The 24196-nt window shown below is 42.4% G+C and overlaps 2 protein-coding genes across 14 annotated transcripts in view; one reads left to right on the top strand and one right to left on the bottom strand.

Annotated features, from left to right (window-relative positions):
- LOC143894680 (uncharacterized) overlaps positions 1-24196 on the bottom strand; it is a 175034-nt gene that overhangs the window by 25962 nt on the left and 124876 nt on the right. The gene's annotated exons all lie outside the window — the stretch shown is intronic.
- On the top strand, positions 7014-10872 carry LOC143894630 (uncharacterized). 2 transcript variants are annotated; one of them, XM_077401067.1, is made up of 3 exons: positions 7014-7179; positions 7412-7484; positions 8444-10871. In XM_077401067.1, the coding sequence occupies exons 1-3, from the start codon at positions 7130-7132 to the stop codon at positions 9515-9517; spliced, it is 1197 nt and encodes a 398-aa protein (XP_077257193.1). In that variant the 5' UTR covers positions 7014-7129; the 3' UTR covers positions 9518-10871. The 2 variants fall into 2 exon arrangements, with proteins under 2 accessions (XP_077257193.1, XP_077257194.1); XM_077401068.1 differs by having other exon boundaries at positions 7104-7179; positions 7412-7500; positions 8444-10872.

Genomic DNA, 24196 nt, shown 5'->3' with positions numbered 1-24196 from the left:
AATCTTTTTATAATATTAGACTTTCTTAAATCTTTCCCCGAAATACGAGAGAAAGGCTGAAGAAAAGAATTTTTATCTAAATAAGCTCCTTGTTTTCATATGTCAATCCTTAATCTATCTTTTAGAAAAAGTTTTGGTAAAATAACACCTTTTATAATAATCGCATCAATAATTATTATCTAGAATACATTATGCTAATGGTTATTATTTTAAGAATCATTTTCCCTTTTCAATATAAGCAAACATTCATCTTAAACATAAATTTTTAGTTCTCGTCAGTCACTCGCAGCAACACCAAAATTCAATATGCGATCATTGTTGGGCAGTTATTGTTAAGCGTATTATTGTTTCAGAGGTTTAATCAAAAAGAGAACTTCTCTACTCATTTTACTCTCTAAAACATTACGACGATTAATGAATAACAGTCTGTCTTTGCATATCTTTTTTCTTCAGCGTATTGTCGCTTAAGAATATGTGCAATCTACTTATAAAATTCAATATAAATACTATATATTCTTTGAGTCTTTGTGTAAATATAATTATTGCTCATATGCAGTTTATCATCAGGTAAAACCTTTCGCTACCTAATCGCGAACAATACTTAAAGAACATCAGCTGTAATTCTATGAATAACGATGTTAATCATATTCATAATGAAATCAAGATTTTATGAAAGACGATGACAATGTTATCGACTTTTGAGAACCTGTAGTCAAGTGCATGCTATGGTTTCACGTAAGGTCGCAGCACCAGTTCTACCGACGTAAAAGGGACATAAAAGGGATGGGGGTGGAAGAACGGTATTGACAAACCTAATAAGATATTTAAAACTACTCTATGTTACGCAAACGCGTTCCGCAATCTTTTATCAAAACTTTCTCAAGTCCTGTTAAAAATAATATAAAAATAATATATTGTAATATAAATAAAAAATATATAATAGTTATTTGTGCAACAAGTGCTGGAAAATGAAAATTCACGGGTGCGAAGTTGACGCACGAGCCGAAGGCGAGTGGTCACCGCACCCGGGAATTTTCATCTTCACGCACAGCTTGCATACCCTATTTTATGTTGCAAGTGCGTGGAAAGTGGTCTATCACGCACGCGTCGCGTGCGTAATGGGCCACTTTCCATGCACGTGTTACATAAAATATATAAAAAATATATATCTAAACGTATTAAAAAGAACACTCTGATGATTTAAACTGCAATTCTAATGAATCTAATTTTTATAATTGCAACATTTCAAAAAATTCTTTCTGCATAAAAAAATAGCGAAAACATTATCTTTAAACTTGTTGAAAAATGACGATTTCTATTGTTGAATGACAGAACCGTTGACGTCAGGGGAATATTTGCGCTATAGGGTGTGTGTGCACACATATGCCTTCTCACCCCGGTATACACAAAGCTCAGTTTGCGTAATGAAGCCGTGTCACAATGGCGGCGGCATGCTTTGACCCACGGTAATTCTCACGACCGGCGAAAGGCGCTCCGAGAACCAAGAAGGAACGTTAATTCTATCCGAATCTACCGCCGATCGCTGCCTTTCTTTGCTCCTCTTGCCGATGTCGACGCAACAGGTCGTATTGTGACGAGGGTGTCGTTTCTCGGCGGAGTAAAATTGCCGCGCCGCACCGCACCGCACCGCACCGCACCGCACCGCACCGCGCCGCGCCGCGCCTCGCCTCGCCACGCCGAGGCACCCCTTCGGGGTACAATTCGTGTGCCCCGTCTCCGTGTGAGCCGAGAGGAGCGCGTACAAATTTATAGACCTCTAGAACCGACACCTGCTCACCTGCATCAGCTACATTTACCGTTTCCCACCTGCGGCCGCTTCGCGAATGACGATTCCTTTGATCGTGCGACAGCTCGGATCGGGAATAAAATCGAAGGTCGCGTCGGGAATCGTTTCATTGGGCGAAGTCTCGATCCGGGCGTATGTGGATTTTTATCAAACGCCTGTTGTAATAACTCGCAGGGAGGACTGATCCGCGCACTTCTTTAGGCCTAACGAACCTACGGATACCGCGGACAACAGTTGCACACAGTGACACACACTACATGCACATACAAAATTTAACACTTATTTACGCATCGAATTATGGTCGTATCGAACTCTTGAGAGGATCCATTTAATAATAATAAAACGCCTGTTGTAATAGAATTGAAATCGTGTTCTCCGATTTATCGTTTTCTCGATTATATTAGCGCCACTGATCGGCCGATCCTTTGTCTGTAAACGATGCGTAACAAATGGACTAGTGACTCGTACCATTCGTCCACGACAGCAGCCTCCTTCCGCGCATCCCAGAATTGTTTCTGGTTCTGCTCTCGTTCGGGAGATGATTAATGAGTTCGTTATATACGTTTCTTAATACGCAGGCTGGTCGAAACGATCTACCCGCTCATCGTGTAGTCAAAGGTTCCCGCAAAAATCTCTCTCTCTTTTTCCTTTCTCTCAACCACCTCTCTCCCTCTCTTTCTTTCAAAGTTCTATTTTATAAAATTGTTTAGCGACAGTACAGAGTTTCAAAGAATTGTTTCAGTTAAATCTCTTTTAGCAAGTCAAAACGCATCAGCATCAAGATTGCATGCATCGTCGTCTTTACAAAAAAAAAAATACAGATGAATCATTACATTGACTGCGAAACGTCAAACGTCGACCGCAAAACATTATCCTACTATACGGTCAAATAGTGGTCTTGCTTTTCTTTTATTCTTACGATTTCGCGCCTAGTTCCTCGCGAGACCTTTTTCCCTTTTCTATCTCCGTTGCTCTTTCACGTGACTAATATTCTTAAAGAAAATTTCCAGACCGAAGTCAGAATTCCGTCGAGGACAGGTACATCGTGTATAAAATTGTTCTCTGGTAGATCCCTCGAGCTTTAACAACGACCGTCATCAAGGGAAATAGGAAATGCATTTTGGTCATCATCCAGTGAGAGAACGTTTGTCAAGTTTCGAAGAAATGGCATAGATCTAAAGTGCCGCCACATCAGGAAATGCAAACGTATAGATATTTCACTAATGCATCCAATTTCTGACGAATGTCAGAGTCATGCAACGTAGGAAATTATGAATTATTGTATATATAACAATAAAATATTGTAATATGTATAAATTCATAAAGACAAAAATAACAATTACAAAACAGAGAAATTTAAACAGATCGATGAGATGGTTTCTAACAAAAAAAGTAAATATACTTAAGAGAACCCTCTACATTGTATATTATTTCATTTCCATTCCGATAAATCCTGATTAGCGACTGATCGTTTAATTATACCGCCAAGCGTTTCACGTCGGCGCAGCAGCCGGTCGGAAATTAAAGTGACCCTCTACTGGACAGACGAGAGAACCGAAGGACGCGGAAAACGAAGGGGATAACATATTTCTTCTCGGTCGTAACAGTCTTTCGGCACTCTTTTGTGAAACAGTCGGCCTTTCGATCGCATTACGAGGTTTCATTTTTGAGAAACCGATATATGCCCCGAACAAGCGCGCACTTTCCGACAGTTCGCCACATAACTTAGAAGCGTTTATAGTTAGCTAGAAATCCATTCGGCCGGAGGTCATTTTAATGCCATCAAGACCGCGGTTACATGCTTTACGACTTGTTGGATATAAAAGAAACTTTCCACCTGTATCTTCGATCCGAGAAGATTTCGAAGTTAATGCGGCAATCCGTGATCGCCGAAAAGGAGGATCATGATGATGTATCCCGCTACATCTGTCGCAAAGTAAATAACAACTTATGTCCCATTACCGTCTAACGTCGAATTCCGATTTAACGTATCAAGTGTATCGTTATATCAAGTTGTATCGTATTAAAACTTATATTTAAAAATTATCATTCCATCACACACACACACACACACACACACACACATCACAATTTCTAAAAAAAATACATTTTCTGAATATTTATTATTAACATCTTATTTTTTAACTCTACCCTGTATGGGACCGAGGTAGAATATAGTCCCATGGTATGTTCTGTCTATTGTAAGAGGCGACTAAAAGAACAAGTGACATATAGGGCAACAACTAAAGTCACTATCGGGTCGGGGCCGGGCCTATATTTTGTACACGCTTATCAAACCGATAGTTGTCGGTAAGCGTGTACAAAATTGGGCCCCTGGAGAGGATTCTCGACAAGTCCGATACTGAACAATCACAGACACCAATCATTGATTGGGCGGCTATGTAATACTGCGATGTGTAAGGCAAATCGATGTATTATAAAGTCCACTTCGGACGATCTAAAAATGTATTAATATTGTTATTATTTTATTGAAAATTCAATATACGTTTAGTTTAGTGTGCTTTATAATATAGTCATGAACAAGGTGCTGACATTTTTACGCTACTGATATGCATTAAGATAAATGAGCTATTATTGTATCTGCACCCAGGTATATAGACTTCAAACGATGCCGAACAAAAAGCAACAATTGGTCATAAATTGCTATTTTCGCCATTGATGTTTCTTTAAAGACATCATGCAGTGACCATTATGAGGGGTACCGTTCGGAAAAGTAAACGTCAAAGCTATGGGAGCTTACATATTTTATTAAAATAAAAAATAAAAATAAAAAATGTCTTCTTTTGCAGTTACTAATTACTAATTTACTAATCGATTATCTTGCACATGTACCTCTTTGATATAATCTATATATGTAAAACAAAGTCGGGTTAGTTACACTATTTATAACTCAAGAACGGCTGGACAGATTTTGTATTAAGACATATAAAATAGGGGTAGAATTTTCCGGCGTAGCATATAGAGTGTATAGTTTTTCGTTACCGGGGCAAAGCCCAAGTAACCAGCTAGTTTTTTATAATTTTATAGCTACTGAACTGAATTAAGTTTTAATTATCAAAATAACTTTTCCAAAGTCACAAAATAAAAAACACATGTCTCCAAATTACATACGCCGTCATTTTACCCAAAGACGTCTTGCCTCTAATAAACATAACATTTTCAAAATCTCATTTTTGGGAATTCTATTTGTTCAGCTTCTTGTTAATGTACATAATTAATGTGTACATAACACGTCGAATAAAGACAAACTCTACTGGTAGGTCAAAAGTGGAAATTAGTAATGTATTTATCGAACTTTTCGACATTATCTGTCCTGTATGACTTATGGAAAATATTTTCCTTTTGGCGTAACTTAAAATAAGTAACAAAAGAATGTAGAACTTTTTATCGATATCCAAACCGGAAATCTGCTTCCTGTGAAGTCGATATCACGTGCGGAAGTTAAGTTAGAGTGTTAAATTTTAAATGTTACAAAGCGTTGAATTTTTTATCACAGCTTATTATAAACTTTATTTCTTTATCTTCCTCAATTATTTCTTAAAAAAGAGAAGTATTTAAGCACTGATGTTTCTAATAGAAAATTGACAAACGTTCTTCAGTTTTGTTATAATTATTATAGATTTGCAATAATATTGGAGAAAAAAGTAAAAAAAAAGTGATCTAATTAAAAATCTGATTAAAATACCCGAGAAAAAATACCAGTTCCTTTCCAAATTACGTGTGGAATTGTAGATATTTCGTATATCTATAAACTCTTCGATGAAAGTATGCCATGAATAAACAAATAGTTTTGTTTTTCAACTTATGAGATAATTGTCTCTGACGGATCTGGTACAGGCTGAGATTAACTTATCAAACTCGAAGTTTAAATCGCTTGGCCATGAAAACGTAACGCCTCGCGAAGGCTCGCCGCATATGTGCACGCATAAAAACACGCACGCAAGCGTTTGCGATCGGAGAGAGGAATGAAGAGCAACGTTACGGGCGACCATTGGCCATCGTATAATTATGTCGACGTTACAAGCTTTGCGCGATGGCATTCGCGTCTTTAAACGAAGCGACATCGGGCGCGCAGGACCGCTAATTAAACCGAAAAGCCTCATCCGCTAATTAAATCCAAACGATGAAGTTTATTCCCCCCTACCACCACTACTACTCTACCTGCCTCCCCGCGTTACCGTCTTTTTATCGATAATTATTACCTACCAGAACGATCGCCTTCGAAGCTTGGGCGGTCAAAACGCGAAGCAATGATTTTGCCTGCGGTCAGATCGCTATTTGAACTCGATACCTAACGTATGCAAAATTCGTTATCCTCAAAAATGAAACAGGACAAAGAACAATGGTAAACTTTGTTGATCTTCAGGAAGAAAAATAAAAAAGAAAGAGAAAATATTTAAATATAGGTTTAGAACTATGGCTGTGTTCGAAAACTTTACTCGTGCGTGAACAACGCGCCGTTCTATCTTTGTTATATATTTTACTAAAAGTTGAACAAGAACAGAACGACGCTGGTGCATCAGAGTGAAGTTTTCGAACGCAGCCTATATTTGATAAAATGTTAAATTATATGAACGTAGTGTCATATCAAAGTCACGTTATCAATTGTAATAATTGTACTGAATTATAGCAAATGATACGAGCGAATTTTCGATACGTACGACAGATACACCATTTGGAAGAGTAAGATGCTATAAAATTCTCTATTGAGTCTTATGCTTAACGTTATGATGGATTGATTCTAGAAAGTATTGTTCGTATAATGTCTTAATCAGGTTTTAAGTTCTCTAAAAAGCCGTCACAAATTGATATTGTACAAAGGGAAGTGCGTGTCGCACATAACTTTAAAGAAGATAAAAGCAATAAAAATCGAGTTATATAAAAGTTTTAAATAATATTTTATAAACTTGAGTTATTTTATTTGAATCGAAGCTCGTGGCTATAACGTGTTAATATTTTCCTGAAGCGTCTCGTTCTGTTTTTCTTCGTTTTTAAGAAATGGAGGAAGTTAGAAAGTCCCAAGGGAGAACAAAAAGAGCTGCCGCGTAAACCATGTTTTTTTTACATGTTCTATAGTTGAGATTTAAGATATGATTTATGACAGACAAATAAATGGAGTGTGCGCATGCGTCAAGGATTTGCTCCTATCCCCACTTATAAATGTGGCTCCGTCTTCTCTTCTCGACGAATGTCTTGCCCACTCAGTTTTAAAAGTTGAAGCGAAGCGTTATGTTACCACGACCCTAGCTGTGTACAAACCTTCTTATAGAAACAACTCTAATTCTCATCTTCGTACTGGAAATGCAAAGATTTCACAAACTACTGCAAAGAAGGCTACAAAGAAATAGCAAGTTTGTAAAAAATTTAAAATAAAAATTAATATTTAATATAATATTAAAGGAATACTTTTTTAACTTGGAAATCTGCTGTATGTTTAAATTTTTATGTAATGGCTTATGATTTTATTAATTCTGTATTTTTTAAATTATTTTTACGAATAATTATAGTGAACTAGTAAAGCATTTTTCATTTCTTTAAATTTATGTAACCGAGTTCGACAGTGTTGTTTATTTTTCGCACTAGTTACAACGTGTACATGGCATCATGGCAAGGACAAGAAATAAACTGGTATCCACGAGGTATCATACCTTCGCAGGTATGTCTCGATTCACGTACGTATTATGTGGCTCCTCACGTGTGTGTGTGTGTGGCTCGTGTAACTCGACTGCATATAGTGAAAGGAGAAAGCAAAATTTCATTGTGCCGCGCGATGTTCGTCTCTCCCTCCGTGCCGACAATAATTGTTTAAAATTCTAAGTTTTGAAACTGTATCTTGTAAACGGTTTTAAGGCATAAAATAAATATTTTCGGAATTTCAAAATACATAAAGTAATGATTGTAATATGATTTGTAATACAATTTATAAACAAAAAAGAGAGAGCAAAGTATAAATAAACCATTATTTTAAAGCTATAATAATGTCTCCAAAGTATATCTCAATAGCCAAGTGTCTTTTTAATGATAGATATTTTTTTTTTATCCAATTATATATTAAATGTATATATCTTTTCTTAGAATGAAATTTTCATAATTTAAGAAAAAAAACCTTGCGGCCCTCTAAAGATTTAAAAGACATTTGGTTAGTGAGATACATACTTTATCAGGACTATGATATATCGTACGGTATAATTGTGGTCCCTCGTATACACCAATATTTGATATTTATAATATTTGCATATAATATCTATAAATATGCGTACAATAGTAATATAATTTTTTGTTGACTAAGATTTGTATGTGATATTCTAATATTCTATAATTTTTAAATAATTTTAATATTTTCTTAAGATATTTCATTAATCACGTATTGAGCATCTTGTAATCATATATGTGTGTCTTTGACATATATATATATATATATATATATATATATATGTAATATTCATTATTCTTATTGACACATTATGATTGTTCTTTGTACGTTATGTATGCTTCTTGTGTTGTATTGGGATTTGTTTAAAATTACTTAATAAATGACACTCACATAAAATTTCTCTCTCTCTCTCTCTCTCTTTCTCTCCTTTTTTTCTAATAATACGTGTCTTTTACTTGCAGACATCTACTGAAACGGCATCGATCTCATCTTCAATGAATGATATGACACAAATAACGAATAGGCTGTTTCCCCACCTGACAGAGTACAATATTGACAATAGAAGTGTTATAAATCAGGACTACAAGTTTTACAAGCAAGGTTACAATTATACGCCAAATTATTACTATCAAACGAGCGACAACGCCACTTCTGCCCTCGCTTCTGCCATTTCTCCCAAGCCAGCATGTCAGGAAGACTTTACATACGAGCCATTCTCGTATAATCTGCCAAGCACAGCGATCTACCAATACCCGAATACCACTCCTTATAAAGACAGTTGTCAACCCTCGATGTCATACAGCAATACACATACAGCAATGCCAAAGCCCGAGATGATGACCGGCATGTCGTTAATGCAGAACCATCCTAACCACCAGATTGCGGAAGTTCGTTCAATCGACCAATATTATCACTCATTAAACTCGAATCTGTCACAAGAGTTAACGGAAACAGCGGGACACTCTCATCGATACATGTTAGAAGATAATTTCTATCATTCGCCAATGGAGACTTTGGATTCTCAACTTCCAGGCTTCGTACTCTGGCCCAGAAAATCCAACCCCAATAAATCCAGCAGGAAGAGATGCGAGTGTCCTAATTGCGTTGCCAAGGACGACGAAGCCCCGATTGGCAGCGACGGCAAACGGCAACACATATGTCACATACCGGGATGTACAAAGGTATACGGCAAGTCGTCGCATCTCAAGGCGCATATCAGATCGCACACCAACGAACGGCCGTATCACTGTGGGTGGCCTCACTGTGATAGAAAATTCACTCGCAGTGACGAGCTGCAGCGTCACGTTCGCACGCACACCGGCGAAAGAAAACATATCTGCGACAAATGCTATAAAAAGTTTACGAGAAGCGATCATCTCAACAAGCACGCGAAGACGCACGAGAAGGAAAATAATAAATCTCGTGCGATCGAGACTGACGCGAAAAAAGGCAATTTACTTGAAAACACCTCCGCCGAAATGTCAGATCCCTCAGCTACTTCTTTAGAATATCGTAAGCCGTGTGCTTATTTGTGATATTTTGATAAAATTGGATTTCATCCAAATTTCTTAATAGTTGTACATTTTATGCAAACTGTATTATATAATTTTATACAACATACAGTATTACAAATTTCAAATATAATTTTATAAAATCTTTATGAAAATTTTTCCTTAAAATTAGAAAATTTTATTCTCGATATATTATTAGAAAAATATATTCTTACACATTAAATATACTTGTATTTTGTGTAAAAATATACGTAACAGTATATACATACACCATATACAGAATATTAAAGGAAGTCAATTTATATAAGAAAATTTATATAATTTCGTTTAAAAAAACATAAATGATTTAGATATGACTATGAGAAGATTAATCAGGATCAAACTAAAGCCATTTTACGTCCTTTTCAGAACCAAACAGTTTTTATCTCAATTTTCTGCTAAAATGTTTTTTTTAAGAGATGTAATGTTTTAACACTTTACTTAGACTGTTCTATATATGTGATGTATGCGGGCGTGTAAGATATAATATATATATAAATATATAATATAAACATATATAATATATTTTATATGTAATATATATTATATATAAATAATATCTAGTATATGTATATAAAATACATTAAAATACATTTTATATACACATGCATATATGTATACCATACATATGTACATGTCTATATAATGTAATCATACATATGTATTATAATACGTATCATGTATTATAATATGGCTCAATTCTGATTAGAATAATTAGATAGGTCTCAAAAACTTGAAACTTTAGCAAAAATATTTCCAAACTGTTTGATTTCGAGAAGGATATAAAATAATGGCCTTAATTTGATCTTGGTTAATGATCATATTCAAGATCATATCAAAGCCGCTTTCATTATTTTCAACCAAAACTATAAATTTTCTTATCCATTCCTTTTCAAAGATTAAAATATCAAAGTCACTTTCAATATTTTTAACTATTAATTGTCCTATTCATTTATTTTAAAATATTAAGCTATAAAGGTAATGTCATAAAAAATCAATAGTTTACGAGACATTTGATATATAATATTCTAATCAGTTTTTTAATATAGAAAATGTCTTGTAAATTATTTATTTTTTAATCACCTTGTACAAGATACTTGTAAAATCGACTGACATAAAAAAGACATAAATTTGCAAAGTGCAAATTACGCATTTTTTGTATATTACGTGTTATATAATTATGCTAGTCAATAATTATACTAGTCAATATTAATTGTAATATTGTCTTTATTATTTTTCTTAATTTTAAGACTAATAACTAAGCATTAACTGTTGGAGACTATTGATATATTCTGTGAGCCGAATATACGTGTATGTAATAAAGTAACTTTTCTTTCAAAAATTATGTTTAAAAAGTTTTGTCTTATGATACACATAATTACTTCATCTCAATAATCTGATATTCTTTACGCCTGTGGTCGTTTGCACGTCTTGAATTTCAAGAATATTTTCGATGATTTTACGGCAAAGGTTTTGATATTACGAGGCGGAAAAAGAGGGGTCGTCCCGTAAAAATTCGAATAATAACGAATCGTTTACGAATTGTATATCGAATTCTCTCCTGACAGCTTCCTGTCACTCGATATGTCATCCACCCTTCGTTTCGCTCAAAAGAAGGGTCAGCCGACAGGGTAAGGGCCCTAGGAATATTTTTCGTTCTATGCGCCTTCTGACAGGTGGGTCGACTTATTGTCAGATCGCAGATCCAGAGACGATACAGTAAAACATTGCTATTAAAATTTCTAATAAACTTGTATACCAAACAAAAATCACGAGTAAAATTCTACATAGATATATTTTCAACCTTTTTTGTCAAAGAATCAAATTAAAATCTTTGTAATAACAGGCGGACAAGATAAGTTTTATTTTTGAAAATTATATAAAAATAAAATATTTTTGTTTCTTAATTTTTTTATATTACAAAAGTCCGATGCAGCGACGACCCAACTAAAAAACTAAAAAAGTGCAACAATTATATATATATATAATATTTTAACGAACTGGGGGGGGGATAAAAATTCATGGGGACCGGATCCATATTGCGATATGAAGTACTTTTTATCACAATTATTTTAAAGATCTATAATTCCATAAAATTTTCATTGAAGAAAAAATAATTATAATCTTCTCTTCGCGTATCGAAAACAAATTTCATAATAAACGCAACCCCTTCATGACATATGCGTGTATCGTTTGCTCAGGGTGAGAGAGCGTGATCGCATATCCAGTGCGACAATGGTCTTCAACAATGGTCTTCGACTTGCCACTGGTAGATGGAAGCACGGTGAATGGAAGACGTCGACGTAGCGCTATTAAAGGGGCGGTGCGCCATGCAGCCCTCCTGACCCCCCGGCCCGATCGAGGACTCATGGCTGGCACCAAGAGGAAGAGGTATATGCACAGGCGGAGAGGCAGAGATAGAGGCACGGAGGCAGTAACGGTGGCGGTGGCGGTAGCGGAGGCAGAGACAGAGAGAAAAAAGAGAGACATCGCGAGAGAGGATGAGCGATGGAAGAGAGAGAGCAGGAGAAGGTGGCGGAGGGGAACGAAAGAGACGCAAAGGGTAGCAACGGCAGAGTCGCGACGAGCGGCGGGGCGGAGAGGAGATACGAAAATGGAGTAAAGGAAAAAAAAGCCCGGCTGCGCCGGGCAAATTATATAGGGAAAAACGAGGTGCGGGACGCGCGGCGTGGCGCGGCGCCGCGTTGCGAAGAAGAGGCAGCCCCGCACACAGCCCCGTGGCCGCGCGGCGGCACTCGCTCACTCACGGCGGAGGACAACGACGTCGCCGACGCCGACGACGACGACGACGACGAGGAGGACGAGGACGAGGTGGAAGAAGAGAATGGAGGCACCGGGAGGGGAGGAAGAATGGCGCCACGGCAATTCCGGACTCGCGTTCAACGTTCCCGGCGGAGTTACCGCGCGAGGATACCCGCGTGAAGCCGGCGCGCAAAGCGGAGGATTCAAAGAGGGCCCCGGCGTGCGCGCGCGCGCGCGCCCGTGTGTGTGGAAACACTTCCTTCTCCCCTTGGGGGCCGCGTCTTCTTCCGCGCGCGCGGGTAATTGACGAGAAAGTGACGAAGAGAGCCGGGGCACGCGATAAGGAGAGATAGCGCTCCTCCGGAGGGCGACGAGGGAGGGAAGAGCGCGGAGAGCGAGAAAGAGAGAGAAGGACAGCAGGAGGGGGTAGGCACACAAGTACAGTACGCACCTCTCTCTTACGTGTTACGTGCGGTCAGTGCGAGAGGCTGCGACGTGCCGCGAGCATGCGTCTGCGACCAACGGCCCTTAAGGCGTACGAGCAGCACGCCGACTCGCCTTCATCGTCACCGTCGTCGCCGTCGCCGTCGCCGTCGCCGCTTTAATCACGCGCGCATCATCACCACCGCTACCACCGCACCAATCGTCCGTCGGCATTATCATCGTTGCCATCGCCGTCGTCACCGGTTGCCGTCGTCGCGAATGTTCCGTTTGCCGGGGGCTCCAGGTAGTATCCGCGCGAGAGGAATCGAAGTGGGACACGGATGCGTCGCGCATCGATCGACGAAAAAAAAAGGGGGGTACCGGGATCGGTCGCCCGTCGCCCGTCGCCCGGCGATATATAGTGTCCGCGAGAGGATTGACGTGCCCGCGCCGCGGCCCTCGCTGGAGCGCGTCAGTGAATAATGAAGCTTCGCGGCTTCGGCCGAAGCCGCGCGGCCCGCCGCGCGTCGACGCTCTGTGCCCCGCTGTGTGCGTACGTTTTACGAGTGCCATTCAGCCAGCCAGTGCGCTCGTCGCTATGAATGTAGCCGGCTGCCCGAAAGGAGGCTGCTCCGCGCGACTCGCATGCGACGTTGACGTGTCGTAGCCGCGTCTACCACCGATATATCGATTGAAATCGCCACGCGAGATACGATTGCGCGCGCGCGCGCTTTCGAAACAGAGAGAAAGAGAGAGAGAGAGAGAGAGACAGTATCGCGAGCCCGGGAGAAGAGATCCGTCTTCTTGAGGAACACTCGAAAGCACTCGAGAGATGGAGTCGTGACCGAAACCCGCCGTACCTCCGACGTCAACGAGATCGTCCACGCGTCTCGCGACCGATACCGCGCTGTATCTCGTCCTTCGCGTGATTTCGCGCGTTTTCAGAATCGTGGGACCGACTAATCGTCGTCCACGTCGCAGCGATTAGGCAAATCGGCAAACTGGACGCGGAGGTCAGCAGCGGCGGCGGCAGTGGCCGCAGGGGTGTCAGCCCGACACCCCTCAGCAGTATAAACGTAAGTCCCCATAGTCTCGATTATACCCCGATCTCTCGCGTTAATTTCGGTCGTGGCGTTTTTCTCATTTAAGATAATCCGATGATCGCTGCTCTTCCACTCTCTTTTCACTTAATAATCGAATAAGACGTTCTCTTAAAATCTTTGTACCTTCTCGATTGCACTTGTAATCACATTTCTGAAGGCGTGAATGTCGATTTAATTTGCGCGGATGCAAGCTTCGCGAATACCATACAGGTTTGACGATCGGTTTTAATAACATTCCGGTTTTATGAGAAATATCGCCGTCATTTACAGCGCCGTCTTAAATTAACGAGAATTCCACGATCGTCCTTACTCATGATTTTACGAGAATCTCGCGGTTACCTCTAGTCGCTTTAATTTCCTCAAGTTTCCGCGATCGCGTTTAATCTCCTTCCGACACGATCATCTTGATATTACGAGAATCCTAACGATCGTCTCTTAAATGGAACCTCGAATTTACTACCGCGGAAATTATTTTGGATTTTGTGTGGTTTTCTTTTTCTTTTCCCCTAAGAATATGGTGAACATTTCTACGATGAACATTTCTATCTCAACGTGAGCCTTATGAGGCTTGAAACAAATCCGCCGCTTTCATTGTTTTCTTTGCTTTGTGAGAATCTCGCCAATAATTTCGATCCCGTTACGACTTCCTAATATTGTCTTGCTTCTTTTCCATGAGAATTCGTCATTCATGGAAGTTGGAGCACGTAGTCAAATCAAGAATTAATATTCCCTACTCCTGCTCCTTTCCCAATTTAGATCGCACGCACCTAGGTAATTGCGCTAAATGATTTTCGAACGTACGATGTGTCGATGCACGGTATATCTCCACCGTGAGCGTGCATATAATTGGTGGCCCTAACATACGTGAAAGGGAATTGCACGGACGTGTCATGAGAAATTAATGTCGGCGAGTGGTGTCCAGCACGGTGGTGTCTCTTTACCACATCCGGTCTTCCCCCTTTGCGGAGTCACCTCTAGTTAAACGCGACGAGGAGCTCATGCGAAAACGACGTGCACTCGTATACATCCGACCACCCGTGCCGCGCACACGATCGATCTTTACTCGCTGGAAGTGACCCGCACACCGGCGAAACAATGGGAATGGAACATTCGTCGCGAGCTCGTATCGACTACCTCGTTTACCTGCCCCGCTCGTTTCTGCATCAAATCGAATCGACCGCCATTATTATCTACGACGAGGGAATGTAGAAATGTATAGTTGACCCGACGTCGATAATCTGATATCGAAATAAGTTAAAATTTTGATCGATTCGACATCGAAGTCGTATCAAATGTCAACGAATCTTCAACTATCGTTTCAACCTCGTTTCGATGTCGAATCGACCAAAATTCCAACTTTATTTTCATATCATATTATCGACATTGATTCGACGTCGGATCAACTATACATTTCTCACTAGGATACTTTACGCATCGTTCAGTCAAAAAGATGAAGTCAATCAATTCGATTTAATCAGCTCTTCGACGTCACCTTTCTGACTGGGAAACCTACTAAAGCGTCGGCGTGTTTTATTTCGGACTGTATCAATCAAACTTTATCATTCGTGCCTCTTCTAGGTACTTCTTCTGAGATAGGTCTTATTTAAGAGCACGGCACAAGAAACGATACCGACAGCATCCTCTATCATTCGGATGTCTTTGTTCCTCGCGCCTCACGTCTCACGATCGGGATCGGCATCAGCGCGAGATAGAATGGCATCGATAAACGGCGCGATGAGTGGCCCCGTGTATGGGATCTCCCGCAAAGTTTTAACGCGTCCGGTCGTCCTCCGGAGAGATCGCGGCGAGGGCGCACAGTTCGCTAGTTGCCAGCCAATGTAATAAACGTTGCTATGTTGCTACGCCCCGTTCACGCCCCCCTGCCATACATCGGCCGAAGAGCGATTTATGCGAACAACTATGCGCCGACGTATATAAGCCGTTCCTAAGACGATTTGCGGGCGTAATAAAAATTCGACCGTCTTTCTACGTTTACGGCTTTAATTGCGCTAAGAACAAGAATACGATCCTCGGGATGGTGTTAAAACGGTGCAAACATAAAATATTTGAAGTACAATAGATTCGTGAAGCTCCCCGGCCCCTTTCTTCCGTGTCCGGTCTTATTATTCGGTCACGCGTCCAGCTTGAGCGAGTGACCATTATACGTATGTTATTACATTTTCAAGTTAAACTAAGTTATTTAAAATGAGCGTGTACGAATGACGTTGTTATGACGATAAATTCTCATAGACCACGCAGTAATAATTATAATAACGATGTACATACGTACTTGGAAGCGATTAGCACCCGTTCAGGGTGTAATTAGCGGCACGATATACAGCGCCGAAGAAATTACATAAGCTATATGTATGGTTATGTATGTCATTACTGTCGTTATATATGGAGCAATTATGTTGACAAATGATTTTGCAAAATATATTCAAATTCCTCCATTCGAGGAGAGCGTAAACGATATTCCGGCGAAATGGTCCCTTCACATCGAAGGACGCGAACTGCCCTATTGAAAATTATGAAACGAGCCGTAGCGCAAGTCGAGTTTAGGCTGCTCGATCGAGATGGGGCTCGAAGTGGTTCGAACGACGGTCGAAAGATGAAGAACGTCGCACTGACACCCGTCCACACATCTCCGCGCCAATTTAATTAATTTATGGCTAGCGAGAGGCGCCGTCGGACAGTTACGGTCTCGAAGGGGCGGGCTGAAGTGGAATAACATTGGCTAGTTCGATCTGCGGCCTGCAAAAAAGCCCCCACGACACGACAGGCACCGGTGGACGAGAGATATATTAGCGCTTGTCAAAGACAAGTTAGCGCGACCTGCGAACGCACGACAGCTTGCGGAAAGCAGCGCGCACGAATAAGCCACAATTCCGGCGCGGCGGTCTCAGAGCTGGTAATTAACCCGTCCCTCTAAAAATCCACGCGTGCCCTGCGTTGCGCATCGGGGCTCCCTCATTAGCGGTTTCCCTCCATCGTGAACTTTGCACCTGCAAATTGCCACCGCCATTTGCGAGCGCGGTGAGGTAGAGTCCCGCGGAAAGGGCGAGGGAGAGGCGAGGGAGAGGCCTAGAAATCAGGGATGCAACGGATAATATAGTCTCGAACCGCGAGAACCCAACCCCAGTTGCAGCTGTTGCAGATTACGGCGATACCATCGGCCGCGGAGAGATGCGCCCGGTGCATTCGAGCGGACGGCGTAACGACGTAACGACACTGAAAGGAACTGAAGAACATCGAGAAGCAACGAGACTGGCCAAAGAAAGAGTGCGAAATGAATGATATACGAGGAGGTGAACAAGAAGAAAATTCGAGGGCTGAGGCAGCACAGCGATATATAGAAAATACAGTCGTATCTCTCATTACACATATGAGCTAAAAATTAATTTACCATGCAGTTGATACTGGTAATAGCGCACGCATTAATTTACTTTTTCAGCGTCTACTATTTACTTCTCTCGAGCTGTGATTCATACGCAGGATAACGCTAACAGCGATACTAATTAAAATACCATCACCGACCGCATCTTTCCGTCTTCGCAGAATTCTCTTGTTACGCTTTACTTTTGCTTTTATTCTTCGCCGTCATTATCCGTTATACGTTCTCGCCAGGGCATTTTTTAAATCGAAAGATCGTATCGATCTAGGATCATCAATTGCAAGCCGTGCGCTGCCGCTTATATAAGTAATTTTGGGAATGTCTGACGATAACGTTGATTAATAATTTGTTTAGGAAGCCTCGGAACCGGCGAATCGATCCGGGGACACGCGCGTGGAATAAAACGACCGGATTATGCGAACGGGAATTCGATTTTGTCACTTTTGATTTACGAGATTTCTTATGATGTGGCGGTGTGTTCCGAGGGTGAGGAAGGACCGGAAAATGCGGGACGCGCGAGTTAACACGAGAAGGCGAGGGATGGACCCTGCTGCGAAGCACGAGAGAGAGAGAGAGAAAGAGAGAGAGAGAGAGAGAGAGAGAGAGAGAGAGAGAGAGAGAGAGAGAGAGAGAGAGAGAGAAAGAGAGAAAGCTATCGCGACCACCAACTATTTACATTCTCCGGATAAGTGCACTATTAACTAACCTCGCGCTAATATCTACGTTTTCTACCTCATTATGTTAATTGTGGGATCAGCGACCCTCGAGGCCACGAAGGGGCACCGCATCGTCGCCACCACGCTGTCGGTCCACGAGCTAACGTGATGCTTCGTGCATTTTGCGCTTATCTCGCGTCACGAAAGAAACAACGACGCTAAAGAGACGGGCATACTGTCTGCTGAAATTAAAAAAAAATCGACGTTCTTTTTTAAGACTTCAATTTCCAAGGAGAGCGAACGTTTCATCGATAAGAATTTTTCTCTCGCAATGTTCTCATCGTTGGGAGACGCGGCCTCCAAAAAATTCTCTCCTCCCAACTATGAAGTAACTTCTCGCACACGCAGGATGTCGTTCTCCATTTGTAGAGGTATAGCTGACAACGTATCGCGTCCGCGATCGTAGCACACGGCACGTATAGAAACGAAAAGAGAGAGGCAAAAACGGCGCCTTCGTCGCCCCCGGCGAAGACTGGAAGCCGTTTCGTAATCGCGGCCTGGATCATTTTCTGCACGACTGCCCGGGAAATTAGATCACCTACCTCTACCTCTCATCCCGGTAGCGAGATCTAGGCAGGTTTCATCGCGCGATACAGGAAGGACTTCTTATTCTCCTTTCGTCCATTTTTCCGCTTCATTTTCTTCTTGTTCATTCCAACTCTCCCTCGCCCGGATCCCTCATCCTTCTCCCTGTCCCTGCCTCGGACTTCTTCCACTTTCCATTGCGATGCTCTCTTCCTTTCAGGCCGCACAGGTGGCCGCTCGCCATCGCCTGACATCGACAACTCGTTGCCGGTGATTTAGCAATTAGTTACGTTACGTTTTCTTTTCTTATACTAGTATCGATGCATATCGACATGTTGACTCGTTTCTCGTCCTCGTTGGATCTCGCTGTTTCTCGATAAATTCATAATACCGTTAATATGCAATGGCCGTTATCGCCGTCAATAAGTATCGAGTTGCCTGATATTTTACACACCTATAACTCACGATGTTTTTATTGCTGAAAGAGAATAAATCGAGCGTGTGCGCGTGGTACAATAATTATATATATTTCAAACAAAATAAAATCGTTGTGTAACGGAAGTGGAGGAATGTTGCACAAATTTCTATGGAATAAATTCAGATTGCGAAATTACGCGGAAACGACGTCTTACAAGGCGAAATAATGAATGCGCCGCAGAGAGAATTTTTCCCGTACGTTATACGGCGAAGGTAGAGAGCGCGATTAATGGCATACAAGCACGTCCGAGCGAGCTTCGAGCAGGCATTTGTCGGGATACAGACAGTTTGCAACGCAAAACAAAAATAAAAAGGGTATAGCCGCAATTATCGGTGCCCCGAAAAGGGCGCGCGCGGAGAACTTCTGCACACACATCATGCGAGATTAGTCGGAATATCGAACTCCAAGTCCGTTGAATTATCGGATCGCGAAGAGACCCCGTGAATGCCGCTCTCGCGGAGCTACGGTCCAGAGGATTATAAGCGACTTAAAATCTCTCCTTCATCACTTCCCCCTCTATCTCCCTTTACCCGAGTTGATCCTCTCCTCCCAACGGATCTTTCTGCCCTTCTTCCACTCCGTCTTCTTCTTCTTCTTCTTCTTCTCCGTCTTCTTCTTCTTCATCTTCATCCTTTTCCTGCTCCTCTCTCTGGTTCTTGGGGTCCGACTTTGCTTTTGGCTCGGGTCGGGCGTAATCGGTTCCCCGAAGCCAGTGCTCATTATCGACCCGCCGGCCTGGCAATTACTTGCGAAGCCTCTTTCGACTTCGTGTGTGCCAGCCAAGCGCAGTTTCCGACTCTAACGCGAGACCTTCCGAGACCCGTCTCGACGGAAGTTCGAAGAGCAGGAAGAGAACCAGCAGAAGGAAGTTCTCTCTTTAGCACAGGAGTGTATCAAAGTTCGATAATAAATTTATCACACGCTAAAGATCGATACTCTCTCATTCCAAATTTATCTACGCCGCCTGATAATGATTAAGTGCGTTTCAAGTAAACTTGATTGAGGCTGCGATTTTCACTAACTACTCAAATTGGAGATAATGGCAGACAACATCGCGCGTTAAAATAGATTGTCTGGAAAAGAAAATACGAGCAATGCGGCAGGACGATCGTTGATAATCTAAATCATCGAACGAGTTTGCAGTACGTTATAATTGCGGTTGCCAAGTTCGCACCATTTACCGGAAGAATGTTATGCAAGACATATGAGGGAAGACCGCATTTTCTCGCGGCGACGAACGTTGGATCAGCCTACCTCGTGTTTCTTCAGAGAAATGCACGACTGTTGCCGCGGAGGAAGATTCCTTTTCTTAATTATCGCAATTTGATATTTAAACCGTTTACACACACGGTGATACACAAATTGCGTTTATTATTTATATAGTTTCATAAAAGATATAACAGAAAGATGCCGGAACTAATATCGTATCAATTTCAAATCGGTAGAAATTTATGTAATATAAGAATTGAATAAACTAAAATATAATTATTATCATCGAACTGTCCTACAGAACTTTTGCACATGTAATTTTAAATAATTCAGTTTTAAAAGATGAAATCGTTCCTTGAATCATTAACTATTGTTATTAGTGTTATCACGCTTATATAAGCGTGACAGGAAAACTAGTAGTAATATCGGTAATAAATTCAAACTAGATACAAAAACCTGTTATATTGCTCCAAGTAATTGTCTTAAACACATAAGTACATTTGTATCACCAGCAATAATTAAAGTAATTAAAAAAAAAACATCTCTTTTTTAAGGGAATAAGATCTATTTTTCTTTCTTCAGGTCTACGGTTTCCTTTCGGAAAGATCTGTTTCTTATCGTTCGTTTTCGTCTTATTTCTATATTTAAAGTTCATCCCGGGCGACTTTCCAGTTTCCGTTGCGTCAGCTCGAAAAACTGCGGACTCTAGCGGACGGGAGTCGTTCCACTTCGTGGAAGAGTCCGTTAGTTAAGTGCTCGCGTATCGCGCGAAGTCGTGAGAGCACGACCTCGCCGAGAGGAATGAGTGACTCGCCTCGGCAAAAGGCAATTTTGTTGATAGCGATTCGTCGCACTGCCAAAGAAGTCGTTTCTAAAAGTTGCAAATACCGCGCTCGCGTTTCAACGCGCGGTTGTGCGTACGATAACTGAAGGAATTAAAAACGTGTCTCGAAATCTTTGTGTGGCAGGAACCTTCCAAGAAACTCATTATTTTGATAATTTAATAAAGAAGCTATCCCCTCGAAATATAAATGCCAGGAGTTTACGGTCACATAAAAAAAAATGCACGGTGTGTCTAAGTGTCTGCTCGAGATAATTGGCGCTCTTATCAGCTTCATACGAACGCGAACGGAACGACGAAAGCGTTAAGCGCAGACGGAGAAACGGGCGATCGGCAGATCTCGCGTGGCCATCTTACGTGTCGTTTCCGAGATTTCCGAGAAGTCGGCCGGAAAGGACAATAAACATAATCACATCGCAAACTGAATCCAGACTCCGGCGGCACAGCGGTAATATCCGTCACCGGAACCGGTAACGATGTGTAATTACTTTCTAGCGCATCGCGTAGAATTGCCGCTCGATTTCGCGTGACGTCGTTAATTTGCACGTGGCGTCGGCGTTAATTAATACTAGTTCCATATCGCGCGGCGATAAAACAAATAACTCGTCGACTCGCCGCGAGCCGCAACGAGACTCCTTTATCTCGCGCGGTGTGATAAACGATTGACGCCTACGCCCTTCAACGTTGCGTCTAATCCGTAACAATTTGTCCGACGTTTCGCGTATCGTTTTTACGAACGAAGAATCGTCATTGCTGTTGTCCGTTTTAAATATCGATCGAACGTTTCGATGGCAAACGGAGACGTCGATTGCGAGGCTGTTTGCGTTTATCAACGTTCGCAATTTTGCACGCGCGAAAAGATATAAGACGGTTTCTTAAACCCGTGGTTTACGGGGTTTAGCACGGTGAGGCTTGTGCGGTTAAAAGCCTCGTGGCTGGCACGCAACGAGAAAAGTGGCACCGCGTTCAAAGGTAATAAAACTCGCATTACACGGCGCGTAATACGTGCGTAAAGATTCGCGCGCATGTAACAACGCGAATGAGATCCAGATACTGGATCCACCCTTTTTAGACTATTATTTTCGGATTCGCAAAATACCGTCAAATCTCATCGGTGTAGCTACGTTTCTAAAGTGAACGTAGACAACAATTACCCAGGTTTTTATCAGCCATCTCTCGTGCGTATGCGGTGCATTGCCGAACTTTACGCAATTTTTCCGAAAGAATAGAAGCGAGATCGCGGATACGAGCAGAGAGGGCGAAGGTGGCGGAGGCGGGTGTGGGGTGGGTGTGGAGGAAGGCGCCAGCGGTTCTTGGTACAGCCGGATCGTGTTCCTGGTGCGGCAATACCGGTATCCCTTCATTCCTGAGTAATCGCCAGGCCCAAGGCACACACTATCCACCATTCGCCATTTTCTAAATGCGTCGGCTTAACGTAAGCGCGTTACGAGAGCCCTGCATTCACCCGAGTTTCCCGCTTTGCTGGCAGAAGTTTTCTCACAAGCTTCCTTGACCGCTGCGCTTCGATCCTGATGGTTATAATCCCGCAACTTCTCGCTTGCTTTTCAATTCAACTCGAAAATCGTCCCAATCGCTAATCAAATTCTTATGCGTATATATATCTCGCGTTCACGATTTTGCTTCGCCAATTCTCGTATCGAAGCATTCGGGAATCGTCATCTGCGAGATGCGTCGGTCCAGAGAGAGAAAGAGAGAACTACGAACTACGAGCGTGACACGTCGCCACTTTGTTAATTCAGTAAATTCATCGCGTTAACGAATTAGCTCGAAGCGACAAGCTCCGGATTCCAGAAATTCGGAGACCGAGGTTCTGCCACGGTAGGATCGGACTTCCCGGAATGCGTTCTCGTAACAAGACATCAAGCTAATAATACACGACTTTGGCGCTCGGGTCGTCGGCGAAAGTAAAGCACTCGACATTAATTAATTGTACGCCGCACACGTACGCGTTTCGCGTCCTGCGCGACTTCGTTTTGGGTCGACCAACAGGGGGTGTTATATGACGCGTCGCGTCGTTAAAAATACACTACCTCACGTTCCGCGCGCTCGAAGGTCCCGAACGAACCGAATTTCCACGTAATTTCGTGGGAGGGTCAGCCTCCCACCTGGCAATGTGCCGGACATTATGACGGGGACATGTTGATGCGGCACAGTCGGACCGGGCGTGCGCATCAGATGGCGGAGCTAAATCACCGTCGGGGGATCTAAGATAACGCTGACTACATTTTAATTACTCCTCGCATCGGACAGAATGCAAAATGACATCAAGATGACCGGGCGGGCCGCGGCGCGGCGCCGCGGCGCACTGGCAGAGGAAGGACGCGGCTGCACGCGGTGCATTGACCGCGCGTGTAAAAGAGCGCTCTCCACTTTGCCAGTTCGCTCTTAATCACGATCCGATGCAAATAAGGCCAAGACGAGTGGTGACAGCGATAACAGCGCCGATAATTGCTCGATCGCTCCGTCTTTCGCGTCAGTCCTACGGATCATCTTTTATATCCATCGCGAAACGATCTCTTGATCACAATTTCCTATTTGTATTTATTTGCGACGTAAATGTTAGCATTGGTGTGTGTGTGTATGTTTCTTGGTATCGCAAAATCGTTTCGTTCAATATCATCGAGATATACCGTAAATGTCCATAAACGGTCATCGGTAACTTCGACGCTCGAACGCCGCCGTTCGGGAGCGCATCGCGGCGCGGCGTTGACGAGCGGGCTCGAGAACGAAATCGGCGGCCGAGATCGCGTGAAATTACAGCGGGGCTAGATCCGCGGCGGAAGTGCATATCGGCGGAGTATGCAACTGCCGCGTACAATTACCTCGTTTTCTACAAGCCGTGCCGCGCGGTGCCGCGCGAGGAGAAAAGCGTTTTCTAAAGGAGATTGACGGTAGCACGAATGCGAGAAGGAAGGCTAATACGCGCGGCGCAACAAGGTGCATATAACGCTATATACGAGAGTACGGGAGAGTACGGGTATTAAGTAGCGGTATTTACGGAGCCACAATTATCCCCGTTTTCATGCCGATGATCCCTCGGCTCGAGCGCGCGGGGCTCTCGGACTCTCGGACTTTGACTACGTGGGAACTCTCGTCTCGAGGCGGCCGCGTCCGTTCGCGGGAGTTCGCGCGGCGACGTGCGCGGCTCGCTCGCGTTTTCCGTCATTGCCACCTTTGGTTGCCGTTATCGG

This window comes from Temnothorax americanus, unplaced genomic scaffold (assembly GCF_048541705.1).
Source record: "Temnothorax americanus isolate GAGA-0224 unplaced genomic scaffold, ASM4854170v1 Scaffold14, whole genome shotgun sequence".
Taxonomy (NCBI): domain Eukaryota; kingdom Metazoa; phylum Arthropoda; class Insecta; order Hymenoptera; family Formicidae; genus Temnothorax; species Temnothorax americanus.
This window is presented reverse-complemented; position numbering and strand designations above follow the sequence as displayed.